The sequence below is a fragment of the Dermochelys coriacea genome, chromosome 1 (assembly GCF_009764565.3).
Source record: "Dermochelys coriacea isolate rDerCor1 chromosome 1, rDerCor1.pri.v4, whole genome shotgun sequence".
NCBI lineage: Eukaryota > Metazoa > Chordata > Testudines > Dermochelyidae > Dermochelys > Dermochelys coriacea.
Genome location: NC_050068.2, coordinates 50,492,489 through 50,505,890, shown reverse-complemented (window position 1 = coordinate 50,505,890; position 13,402 = coordinate 50,492,489). Strand labels below are relative to the sequence as shown.

The 13,402-nt window shown below is 39.3% G+C and overlaps 1 protein-coding gene across 2 annotated transcripts in view; it reads right to left on the bottom strand.

Moving 5' to 3' along the window:
• The window catches only part of NBEA (neurobeachin), an 835,554-nt gene that overhangs the window by 247,449 nt on the left and 574,703 nt on the right, over positions 1-13,402 (bottom strand). For both annotated transcript variants that reach the window (XM_038414552.2, XM_038414563.2), the window contains one exon: positions 13,075-13,199. In XM_038414552.2, coding sequence (XP_038270480.1) covers positions 13,075-13,199 — 125 coding nt within the window. The remainder of the gene's footprint in view (positions 1-13,074; positions 13,200-13,402) is intronic.

Sequence of the window (13,402 nt, the reverse complement as noted above, 5' to 3'; positions counted from 1 at the left end):
TGAAAGCAGCTATCAAATCCCCCCTCATTCTTCTCTTCGGCAGACTACACAATCCCAGTTCCCTCAGCCTCTCCTCATAAATCATGTGTTCCAGTCCCCTAATCATTTTTTGTTGCCCTCCACTGGATGCTTTCCAGTTTTTCCACATTCTTCTTGTAGTGTGAGGCTCAAAACTGGACACAGTACTCCAGATGAGGCCTCACCATAGAGGTGTCTAATAGAGGGGAACAATCATGTCCCTCGATCTGCTGGCAATGCCCCTACTTATACAGCCCAAAATGCTGTTAGCCTTCTTGGCAATAAGGGCACATTATTGACTCATATCCCGCTTTTCGTCCACTGTAACTCCTAGGTCCTTTTCTGCAGAACTGCTGCCCAGCCATTCAGTCCCTAGGCTGTAGCAGTGCATGGGATTCTTTCATCCTAAGTGCAGGTCTCTGCACTTGTCTTTGTTGAACCCCATCAGTTTTCTTTTGGCCCAATCCTCTAATTTGTCTAGGTCCCTCTGTATCCTATCCCTACACTCCAGCGTATCTACCACTCCTCCCAGTTTAGTGTCATCTGCAAACTTGCTGAGGGTGCAGTCCACGCCATCCTCCAGATCATTAATGAAGATATTGAACAAGACCGGCCCCAGGACCGACCCTTGGGGCACTCTGCTTGACACTGGCTGCCAACTAGACATGGAACCATTGATCATTACCCATTGAGCCCAATGATCTAGCCAGTTTTCTGTACATTATAATCCATTCATTCAGCCAATACTTCTTTAACTTGCTGGCATGAATACTGTGGGAGACTGTATCAAAAGCTTTGCTAAAGTCAAGGAATAACACGTCCACTGCTTTCCCTTCATTCACAGAACCAGTTATCTCGTCATAGAAGGCAATTAGATTTGTCAGGCATGATTTGCCCTTGGTGAATCCATGCTGACTGTTCCTGATCACTTTCCTCTCCTCTAAGTACTTCAGAATTGATTCCTTGAGGACCTGCTCCATGATTTTTCCAGGGATTGAGGGAAATATATCTAAAGTGGGGAGCTGAGCCCAGTCCAATGGGACATTAGTCACTACTGCGGAGTGAATATGGGGCAGGGTCACTCTCCAACCTGTCCCCAAGTCTCCCCTCCACACTTGACCAAGAGAAGCATAGGTTTGTCTGTTTTTACAGCCTTGGTTTCATGATTTCTGTGGAAACAACTCAACCCATGATCCTACGTTAAAGTTATCCCTGGAAGTTACTGAGAACTAACCATAAAGTAACTATGAAAATTCTTGTGCTTTGAGTGGCTAATAATTTCTCAGGTAAACACAGGAAGTAGATTTTTACACTTTACAGTTATTGTAAAGTAACCTTACAGTGCTTCTGCAAATCAGGTCTCCTTAGCTAGTCAGAGTACAGGAGCTTCCATAATGAGAAAAAAATCAGTATAATTTTGAATACTTATTGTATTATATTATGGTAGGTTATCATTCCAAAGGAGAGCTTCACCATGGCAGATCTAATTAATGAGAATATAGTTAAGAGTTTTTTGGGAGTTAGAAATCACTAGGAAGAGGTTTGTGGCAACATCCTGTATATTTTTTATTTAATTATTGTTACAACTAAGATCTTGCATTGCAAATCTGCTTAATAACCCCTCTTGAAAAACTTTAGACTATGATTGGATCTAGGTTTCTTAAAAATAATTATATACGTGAAGCATCCTTGTATATATGATAATTTTTAATGGAATTTGATTACAACATAGTGTCTTTCTTAAAACTATACTGGGAAGAAATGTATTGGAAGATTATTTGGAGAAGCAGTGGATGGCACTGTTGGGCTATAATATAAAGCTGCAGATGGAAATCTCAAATCACAGTATTTCAAAATAATGCACATATTTTATATTGTACTTCAAGACATACAATTTAGGCTTAAGATGCTTGAATTTATGTTGGACATAACTAAATTTTCCATCTAATTGTGCTAACATGTTTAGGGGATGTTGGATGATGAATTTTTGGGTGAAAATATGAGAGAATCAGCAAAATTTTTGAGTCCAATATTTTGGCCAGTGTAGCTTTATCTATATTAAATGGGATTTCTGACATTGGGTAACTGGCTGCAAACAAAAAGACTTGGTTGATAATTGGACTAATGGCAGCAAAAAGTCAGACTGAGAAAATGGAAAGACAATGCTGCTCCAACTGAAGTGGAATGGTTTACATGCCTGTCTCACATGGCTTCCTCTGTAATGATCATATTTAGATTGAAGAACAGAGGAGACTTATTTGATAACATCTAGAAACCTTTAATGCATTAGTACTACTACTATCACATATTTTAAAGTACTCTTCATTGTAATTTCTGGATTAGTATCTACATAATATCTACCCATAAAGCAGATGCTACTCCTTAAAACTGCTTGTAATTGTCATCTTGTACTTGTATATAGGTTAAAACTAAGCATGCATTGCACTACAGATTTTCTTTGTAGTCATTAGCTTTTTGTTTTTCCCTTTCTTTTCTACATGTATATGTGCAATGTTTCTTTAATAATTAAATTGGGATTGGAAGGCTCTTAGGTATGGGTTGTGTATTCTAGTGGCCAACATTTTTTTTATTGTGTGTGTTACTATCTTTTTCAGATCAAGCACTAACCTATCTTGAAAAGTGGCTACCTAAAACATTTCTGTTGCTTGTACATTTAGGGGAAAGACAAGTATGAATTATAAGAAAAATCTGATTATTCATGAACAGAATGACATCAGAGATTTTTAGGAGGACCTTGATTATATGAAAGTCTATTGTGAACAATATACCTAAAATTGTTCACAACAAAGCTTTAAAGATATTTGGATGGTGTTCTTTAAGGTATTTTTCTTTTGAAGATTACATTCTTAACCTCAGTCAATTTCTTTTTTTGTTTTGTTTTCGGTCCATGAAAACTACTAATATAAAAGAAAAGGCTTGATAATAAAAACAAATTAATTAGTATTAAATATAAAAGCTAAATTAAGTTGTCAGCGTTGTATTTCATATTTCTTTAATTCATGTTTATTAAAATATTACATATATTTCAAAGTTTGAAAATTGTTAATGTGCTGTCTTACCCTGAAAATTGACTCTAAAATGGTGTTTTGGAGATCTGACTCCACAACAAATCTGCTCAATTTACAAGTAAAATATTTTTCTCCGATGCCTGCAAACTTGATCAGGGATCTGACAGTCAAGTTGGGTTGCACAGGTATAATTCTGGAAGAAAATTGAGTTTCACAGCTAAAACTGAAGTCATAACTTGGTCTACCACATCTTTACTACTGGCAATAGATCACTCTCATTGTAAGTAAATGCTTGCTGAATGTAACTAACTAGATTTTACCTATCTTGTGAGGATGTTACTGAGACCTTTAGCTAGAGATGATGCTATATCACGTACCTTTAAATTTGCTTTTGATAATGTCCAATTTATGGAAGAAATTTGCTTTCTCTAAGACTTTTTTGAATTTAGACTATCATTGGGCTATTCTCAGAGACAAGAGGGAGAAACATCTGTTATCTGAAGAGATACTGAAGGCAAGTAATAAGGTACCAGACCTGGAGCACTAAGTGAAGATGTGAGACTGAAGGATGCTCATTGCTAAAAAGTGCTTTCAAGAGACTGACTGTAATCAGAAAGGGGCTTGAAGAAAGTGTAATGATTGCTAGGAGTGACATAAGAGGAAGCCTCAGGTTACAATTTTTCTTGAGTAGCTGAGATTAAAATGTTATAGGGATGGACAATTTACAAAGCAGCTTTTCATAGGCAGCCTAGAAGTTGCTCTGAACAGTGGTGGCATTTTACGAACATTTTTACAATGCTACAGCAGAGCAAATACAAGAGGTGAAAATCTTGACACTTTTGGGTAAGGGAGGACAATGAAAATAACATTTAGTTTTTCTGACAAGCCAACATGCAAGAGTGTGGAACCTCAAATGTGGAGTGCCCAGAAACTAGGGCTGGGAAAAACAGCTCTCAGATAGTTAAGGTTAGACATGGACTCAAAAGTCCAGGCATTTTTTTTTTTAAACAGTGGAGCTCCTGAAGAAATGAAAGCAAACTGATTTTCAAGGATTGAACACAACCCTCACTGAAACTTTGAGCATTGGTGACAGGTCCCAGAAAAAGCCATGTGTAGGCAGCCTCCTTCAGCTAGAACAACTCTTGAAATCGGGTCACTTTTATTTAGATGCTTAAATATGAATTAGGGGCCTTGGTTTTGTCACACAGGTTTGAAAGCTGTTGCCATATTGCTCATTTAAAATACAATCACAGTTGCACTTTAAAGGTTGGACATATAATTGACAGGTTTTTCATTCTTGGGATTCATGACCCAAGTGTTCCTGAGCACAGACAGTAACAGCGGTTCAACACATTTTTATACAAATGTTCAGATACTTAGGCACCAATCTATTCATCTTTACTTTCTCTAGTGCAGGCTGCAAGTATGGTCTTTGCTGGACCTGGTCTATTAATTTTGTAATGCACAACACCACAACTGTTTCTGGAAGTTAAGCTTTTGGGGAAGCAGCCCCAAGAGCTTGAATAAGCTACTCTGTTTCACAGTCCTAGCTGGGTACTGTAGTGGCTCATCTAATCCTGCACTGTTTGCAAGCTATTCAATTAACTATATCAAAAGAGCAATTTCTTATCACACATATGCTTACCAGGTACCTATGCCATCATATCTGCACAATAAATGACAGAACTTAGTGTTTACTGCTTTTTACTCATGTTAGCACTGCAGAGCCCAAAAAAGTATGGGGGAAGGAGATGGATTCTATTCTCTCTTGTGCATTACTTTTTTTTTTTTTTTTTTTTTAAGCTAAGACTCAGTTCTACTGTTCAACTCTATTAGAGCTTCAATTTAAACAAAAAACCTTTCAAGTGTGAAACCAAAACTTCACTCAGTATTGCCAGCTATTGTTAATTAAAAAATGCTGCCTTACATGGCTTATTCTACTATGCTAAAATAAACTGGGGTAAGAATGTATGACTGCATTCCCTTGCAATCTTCACAAAAATGAGATGTGCAACTGCATTTTACCATACCTACCATAGTGAGAAAAGAACAAAACAAGCAACTTGGCATAGCGTATAGGATATTGGTATATTTACAAAAGATACTTGTTAAAAATCTTTCTAATTTTACACTCAGCTGTGCAAATTACTTTAACAGCCTACAAACATTTTTTGCCTTAATATATAGTATTCACAGAGTTAGAGATGGAAAGTCCTAATAGATCACCCCCCTACTGTTGCAGGCACAACTGTGAAACAGAGCACTACTTAAAGGGTAGTTAAAATACATCCATGGGGTTTTGTTTTAAACTTTACATTGCTTCAATTTATTGAAGTGTTTTTACTTATTTATTAGTAACTTCAATCATTTACAATAGTTTGTACCAAACATGGAAACCTCAATATGTATAACATATATGACTATATTATATATATGACAATAAGCCTATAGTTAAATACTAGCTGTATTGATAACACTTATAGAAGAAAGAAAAAGAGTACTTGTGGCACCTTAAAGACTAACAAATTTATTTGAGCATAAGCTTTCTTGAGGTACAGCTCACTTCATCGGATGCATTCGGTGGAAAATACAGTGGGGAGATTTATATACACACACACACACACACACACACACACAGAGAACATGAAACAATGGCTTTTGTCATACACACTGTAAGGAGAGTGATCACTTAAGATGAGCTATTACAAGCAGGAAGGCGGGGGGGAGGAGGAAAACCTTTTATGGTGATAATCAAGGTGGGCCATTTCCAGCAGTTAACAAGAACATCTGAGGAACAGTGGGGTGTGTGTGTTGGGGGGGGGGGGAGAAATAACGTGGGGAAATAGTTTTACTTTGTGTAATGACCCATGTACTCACAGTCTCTATTCAAGGCTAAGTTAATTGTATCCAGTTTGCAAATTAATTCCAATTCAGCAGTCCCTCGTTGGAGTCTGTTTTTGAATTTTTTTTGTTGAAGGATAGCCATTCTCAGGTCTGTAATCGAGTGACCGGAGAGATTGAAGTGTTCTCCAACTGGGTTTTGAATGTTATAATTCTTGACATCTGATTTGTGTCCATTTATTCTTTTACGTAGAGACTGTCCAGTTTGACCAATGTACATGGCAGAGGGCATTGCTGGCACATGATGGCATATATCACATTGGTAGATGTGCAGGTGAATGAGCCTCTGATAGTGTGGCTGATGTGATTAGGCCCTATGATGGTGTCCCCTGAATAGATATGAGGACAGAGTTGGCAACGGGCTTTGTTGCAAGGATAGGTTCCTGGGTTAGTGGTTCTGTTGTGTGGTGTGTGGTTGCTGGTGAGTATTTGCTTCAGATTGGGGGGCTGTCTGTAAGCAGGGACTTACAAGTAGATCCTTGATGATGCGTTGGAGAGGTTTTAGTTGGGGGCTGAAGGTGATGGCTAGTGGCGTTCTGTTATTTTCTTTGTTGGGCCTGTCCTGTAGTAGGTACTCTTCTGGCTCTGTCAATCTGTTTCTTCATTTCAGCAGGTGGGTATTGTAGTTGTAAGAGTGCATGATGGAGATCTTGTAGGTGTTTGTCTCTGTCTGAGGGGTTGGAGCAAATGCGGTTATATCGTAGAGCTTGGCTGTAGACAATGAATCGTGTGGTGTGATCTGGATAAAAGCTAGAGGCATGTAGGTAGGAATAGTGGTCAGTAGGTTTCCGATATAGGGTGGTGTTTATGTGACCATCGCTTATTAGCACCGTAGTGTCCAAGAAGTGGATCTCTTGTGTGGACTGATCCAGGCTGAGGTTGGTGGTGGGATGGAAATTGTTGAAATCATGATAGAATTCCTCAAGGGCTTCTATTCCATGGGTCCAGATGATGATGATGTCATCAATGTAGCGGAAGTAGAGTAGGGGCATTAAGGGATGAGAGCTGAGGAAGCGTTGTTCTAAGTCAGCCATAAAAATGTTGGCATACTGTGGGGCCATGCGAGTACTCATCGCAGTGCTGCTGATTTGAAGGTATACATTGTCCCCATATGTGAAATAGTTATGGGTGAGGACAAAGTCACAAAGTTGAGCCATCAGGTTAGCCGTGACATTATCGGGGATACTGTTCCTGATGGCTTGTAGTCCATCTTTGTGTGGAATGTTGGTGTAGAGGGCTTCTACATCCATAGTGGCTAGGATGGCGTTTTTTAGGAAGATCACCGATGGATTGTAGTTTCCTCAGGAAGTCAGTGGTGTCTCGAAGATAGCTGGGAGTGCTGGTAACGTAGGGCCTGAGGAGGGAGTCTACATAGCCAGACAATCCTGCTGTCAGGGTGCCAATACCTGAGATAATAGGGCGTCCAGGATTTCCAGGTTTATGGATCTTGGGTAGCAGATAGAATACCCCAGGTCAGGGTTCCAGGGGTGTATCTGCACAGATTTGTTCTTGTACTTTTTCAGGGAGTTTCTGGAGCAAATGGTGTAGTTTCTTTTGGTAACCCTCAGTGGGATCAGAGGGTAATGGCTTGTAGAAAGTGGTGTTGGAGAGCTGCCTAGTAACCTCTTGTTCATATTCCGACCTATTCATGATGATGACAGCACCTCCTTTGTCAGCCTTTTTGGTTATGATGTCAAAGTTGTTTCTGAGGCTGAGATGGCATTGTGTTCTGCACGACTGAGGATATGGGGCAAGTGATGCTGCTTTTCCACAATTTCAGCCCGTGCACATGTATGGAAGCACTCTATGTAGAAGTCCAATCTGTTGTTTTGACCTTCCGGAGGAGTCCACCCAGAATCCTTCTTTTTGTAGTATTGGTAGGAAGGTCTCTGTGGGTTAATATGTTGGTCAGAGGTGTGTTGGAAATATTCCTTGAGTCGGAAACGTCGAAAATAGGATTCTAGGACACCACAGAATTGTATCATGTTCGTGGGGGTGGAAGGGCAAAAGGAGAGGCCCCGAGATAGGACAGATTCTTCTGCTGGGCTAAGAGTATAGTTGGGTAGATTAACAATATTGCTGGGTGGGTTAAGGGAACCACTGTTGTGGCCCCTTGTGGCATGTAGTAGTTTAGATAGTTTAGTGTCCTTTTTCTTTTGTAGAGAAGCAAATTCTGTGTTGTAGATGGCTTGTCTAGTTTTTGTAAAGTCCAGCCTCGAGGAAGTTTGTGTGGAAGGTTGGTTCTTTATGAGAGTATCCAGTTTTGAGAGCTCATTCTTAATCTTTCCATGTTTGCTGTAGAGGATGTTGATCAGGTGGTTCCGCATCTCACAGATCTTGGGAGACAGGCCAGTCCTTGCTTACAGACAGCCCCCCACCTGAAGCGAATACTCATCAGCAACCACACACCACACAACAGAACCACTAACCCAGGAACCTATCCTTGCAACAAAGCCCGTTGCCAACTCTGTCCACATATCTATTCAGGGGACACCATCATAGGGCCTGATCACATCAGCCACACTATCAGAGGCTCATTCACCTGCGCATCTACCAATGTGATATATGCCATCATGTGCCAGCAATGCCCCTCTGCCATGTACATTGGTCAAACTGGACAGTCTCTACGTAAAAGAATAAATGGACACAAATCAGATGTCAAGAATTATAACATTCAAAACCCAGTTGGAGAACACTTCAATCTCTCCGGTCACTCGATTACAGACCTGAGAGTGGCTATCCTTCAACAAAAAAAGTTCAAAACCAGACTCCAACGAGGGACTGCTGAATTGGAATTAATTTGCAAACTGGATACAATTAACTTAGCCTTGAATAGAGACTGTGAGTACATGGGTCATTACACAAAGTAAAACTATTTCCCCATGTTATTTCTCCCCCCCCCCACACACACACCCCACTGTTCCTCAGACATTCTTGTTAACTGCTGGAAATGGCCCACCTTGATTATCACCATACAAGGTTTTCCTCCTTCCCCCTCCCCCGCCTTCCTGCTGGTAATAGCTCATCTTAAGTGATCACTCTCCTTACAGTATGTATGATAAAACACATTGTTTCATGTTCTCTGTGTGTGTATATAAATCTCTCCTCTGTTTTTTCCACCAAATGCATCCGATGAAGTGAGCTGTAGCTAACGAAAGCTTATGCTCAAATAAATTTGTTAGTCTCTAAGGTGCCACAAGTACTCCTTTTTGCAAACAGAGACTAACACGGCTGCTACTCTGAAACTTATAAAAGACTTCTTAGAATGTAATCATAGTACACTTAGATAGGTGGATGAACATTAACAAAACAGATATTTCCTATAGAAAGTAGCCATCTCCACAGTCAGAATAAGCTTTACACTCCCAACCCCCGTTTTAGTTCTTTAAGGAGGAAACAAACATTTTGATATTGCTTCTCTGGAACAGGTGTACAGACTACAGCCATATTTGCCATACCCAAGACTTTTCTATTCCTTTATGACTGCAAGCGTCATATTATTACATATCCACCATCAACACTGATTTAATTCTAGATTAGTTGTAGAGCAGTATTTTATTCATCAAGGTCATATCTTGATGGCTACACAAGCTCAGATAAATCAGGTGTTAGGCAGGCACATCTCCAAGGAACACAGAAACTCTCATCTGCAATCCTCAGCATATCTTATTATTTATTGCCAAAGAAATGACTGATTAATTTTGTCATCTTTGCGCTGTGTTTTTTTGCTCGGCTGAAGATGCCTGCTCTCTTTTGCAATGCCTGATCAGACCTATTTAAGTTGATGCCTTTGATCGTAAACACAGAGGAGCTTGCTGACTTAGGCTTTGACTAAACATTCCTCCACTGCCATATTTATATACAAAACCCTGTCTGATAACTGACAGTCAATGTAGATGACAAAAACTTATAAGATGTTTTCCACTATTATACTCATACCAAAAATAGCATTTCTTGTACTAGTTATCAGTCTAGATTTAAGGTTGCTATTGAAGTAACATTTTTAAAAAAACTTTTTTTTTATCAATAGTTCATTTTCCACAAATAAAATATTTGAGGTCAGGGAATAACCTGTTAGTTGGAAACTGCACGTTATGATTTAAAAAACTGCTTTCAAATTCTTGTGTACTGTGACATTATATTGCATTTTGACAGCATTAACAATATTAACAGTACATTGACAGTAACAGCATTTTACTATGAAACTATTCCAACATAAAATTATCAAAACAAAATGAATAAAAAAAATGCAATGAAAGTAAAATACCATGGAAAAAAATTCTATGCCTCTAGCTCTTTATTAATCACATTCCAATACCAGAGGCTGAAAGTACATCAAACTGCACCAAATCCTTTTCACATGACAACCTCATAAATTATTCAACTCATTAGTATCACCAAGAGGCATAAAAATAACATCAGTGTTAAGGATGTTTTCTCACAGAGAAAGGTCAACTAAAAGTTTCAATATTAAAATCCATATGCACAAGCCTCTGAAAAGTAAGTCCATCAAGGTGGAATCTATGGGTTTTAACTTCAATGCATGCTGTTTAATTCCTCCAGAATGCGACACCATACTTTTAATTTATTTATGGGAAAGCTGCATATAAGACACATTTATTATATGACTGCCAACAAGATAACTTCCATCTACTGTAATTTGAAACACAACCAATGAGAGTTTGACTTGCACTGCCCTAGCAATACCTCAGCTTTAAAGGTAAATGTGTATAAGTATATGGGGTTCCCTTTTGTACGCTGAAATGTAACAGAAGTGGCACATTAAGTTGTGGTGTGGAAGGGGAAATAGGAGGACATCATTTGCATTATAAGGGCATGAAACAAAGTCCGCTTAAGTAAACGGCAAAACTTCCATTAACTTAAAAAATGGTGCTGAATCAGGCCTTAAGAGGCCAATGTTAGGGATTATAAACCAGTTTCCTTCTTGCTTTCAGGCTCGTTTGAAATCAGAACATTTACATATTTAAATATTAACAGCCTCCTCAAAATTGAAATTCTGTATTAAAGTAGAATAGAGACTAGGGCTAAAATTAATAATTGTTTCTGAAAAGGAACACAGTAATTTTTACAGCAGTTCAAACTAAAGATTTGACATCTGCCTTTGACAGTGGCTCTATACTGGATGTCTCAAAGGAAGGTGGGGGAAAATAAATACACCACTGTGTCAAATGTATAATACCATATGCCATAAGGGAAAATTAGTTCTTGACCCCAGCTATTGATCAGTTTATGGCCTGAAGCAGTACAATTGACAGCCTTTATATTTTAATAAATAATATACTAGCTAGTATAATTGTACATGCTGATATTCATTTAAATGTCTAATCTTTTCTGAAGCTTACGACAAGCTATTTGCCTCAATAATATCCTGAAGTGATGAGTTCCACAGATTAACTATACAGCACAAATTATATCTAACACAGTCAAAACTTCCAGTGACTTCACTGAAAGCTCTGGCTACAAATGGACTGCATGATTTAGCTCATATTTGCATAAAATGATTTTCCTTACATCAATTTTCAGTATGTGGCTTTTAAAATTATTTAAGAATAATGCTGGCTCAAGTTTGTTTATCCCCAAATATAGTGGAAATTAATACTGGGACTACTTTATTTTCAATTAGAAATATAATTTTAAAAGGTAGATAGGAAACTTTCCCGAAAAAAAATGCTTTTGTGGATGTCTACAGAACTGCACAAGACCGAGATCTGAAAAATGTATCTCCTTCTAGACTCTTGCACCAGTAAGGTTCAGCCTGCTGGCCAGAGGTGCAACACCATGCTCCAGGTTTCCCTAAAACTCTAACTGCCAGAAACTGGCACTGGCTGACTGGGGATGGATCATTCGATAATTGCCTTGTTCTGTTCATTCCCTCCAAGCATCTGGCATTGACCACTGTCAGAAGACAAGATACTGGGCTAGAAGAATCACTGGCCACTCTTATGATCTTATAAACCCCTGAAACTAGCTCTCTGCTGTCACAGGTGAGTCTTGTAAGCATGTCCCAATAAAAGACTGTCCCCAAAAGCCTATCATCCCTCCAGGTGTTTGGAGATTAGCTGTGAAGTTCCTTTGTCCAATAGAGCAGTGGTTCTCAACCACGGGTCCGAGGCACGTTGGGGGCTACAAGCATACTTCAGGGGATCTGGCAAGCAGAACCAGCATTAGACTCGCTGGGGTCTAGGGTAGAAATCTGAAGCCCCACCCGGAGTTGAAGCTGAAGCCTGAGCAATGTAGCTTCATGGGGGCCCCCTGTAGCATGGGGCTCCAGTCAATGGCCCTGCTTGCTACCCCCTAACGCCAGGCCTGTCTTTTACATGCTGATAACCAGTTGTTGTGGCACAGGTGGACCATGGAGTTTTTATAGCATGTCAGGTGGGCCTCAGAAAAAAAAAAGAAAAGAAAAAGTGCTTGGCTCATGACTGCCCAAAAGCACTGAGCACAACTGCTAAGCAGCTTTGTTTAAACAAGGATTTATTGACATATTTCACAATTTTCAGATAAACATTACTCCTGGTTTAGATTATGTATGCCAAGTTAATGCTTTCAATATTTTTATAGACAAATTATAAACCTCATTGAAAAGAGGTCTTACATGGCAGTGTTGTGCTATATCATCTCACTGGCCTAAGAGTCATACTCTGCCAAGCACGAAAGTCAGGTTTGATTCCTTATCCCAGTCTGAATCCTAGGGCCAATGGAGTCTGAGAATGTTCGAAAAGCAATGGAAGAGCTAATAAGGGGCAGGGCATAAGGGGGGTGGCCTTTATGTATATTTGCAACACTTTTTCAAGCCAACAGGTATAATTGAAGGTGGCACTGCCAATGACTCATCACTCCCTGAGCTCTGCCGTTACTCTAAACCTGGTTCTGCTACTACTGAAATAAATACTGCTAGGCCTTGGGGAACTAGGAAGAGTGAGTGTTTCACAGCATCCAAGAGCAATTCCTCTGGTCCAACAAGAAATGAGGCTGAAAGAATTCCTGTTCCAGCTTCCTAAAACTACGATATGAGAAAAAAATTGACAAACCTCAGCACTCTAATATGGACATAGGAGACAACAAAATAGCCCCATTATTAAAAAGGGGGTGAGTTAGTACTGACCATATTCCACAGCAGCTTTGAGGAGGGCATCAGAATGAGTGGATCCGAAAGCATTGCGAACAAATCGCCTTCGCCGGCGCAGATCATCCTCCCAATAATCCAAGCGCCAGAAGTCATGCAGTTGGCTATGAAATAGAGAACACATGTCAGTGCCTACTAGAACTTTTCACTGTATTTACATATAGCATATATATATCATTTCAATACTGCTTCTATATTTCAGTGGCATTAAGGAAAATGTTCAAGCAAAAATATATATTAAAAATATGTGCAATATTCTAACATTTTTACTAGTATTTCGGCATTAAAAGGGCTCAGCCCTGTCTAC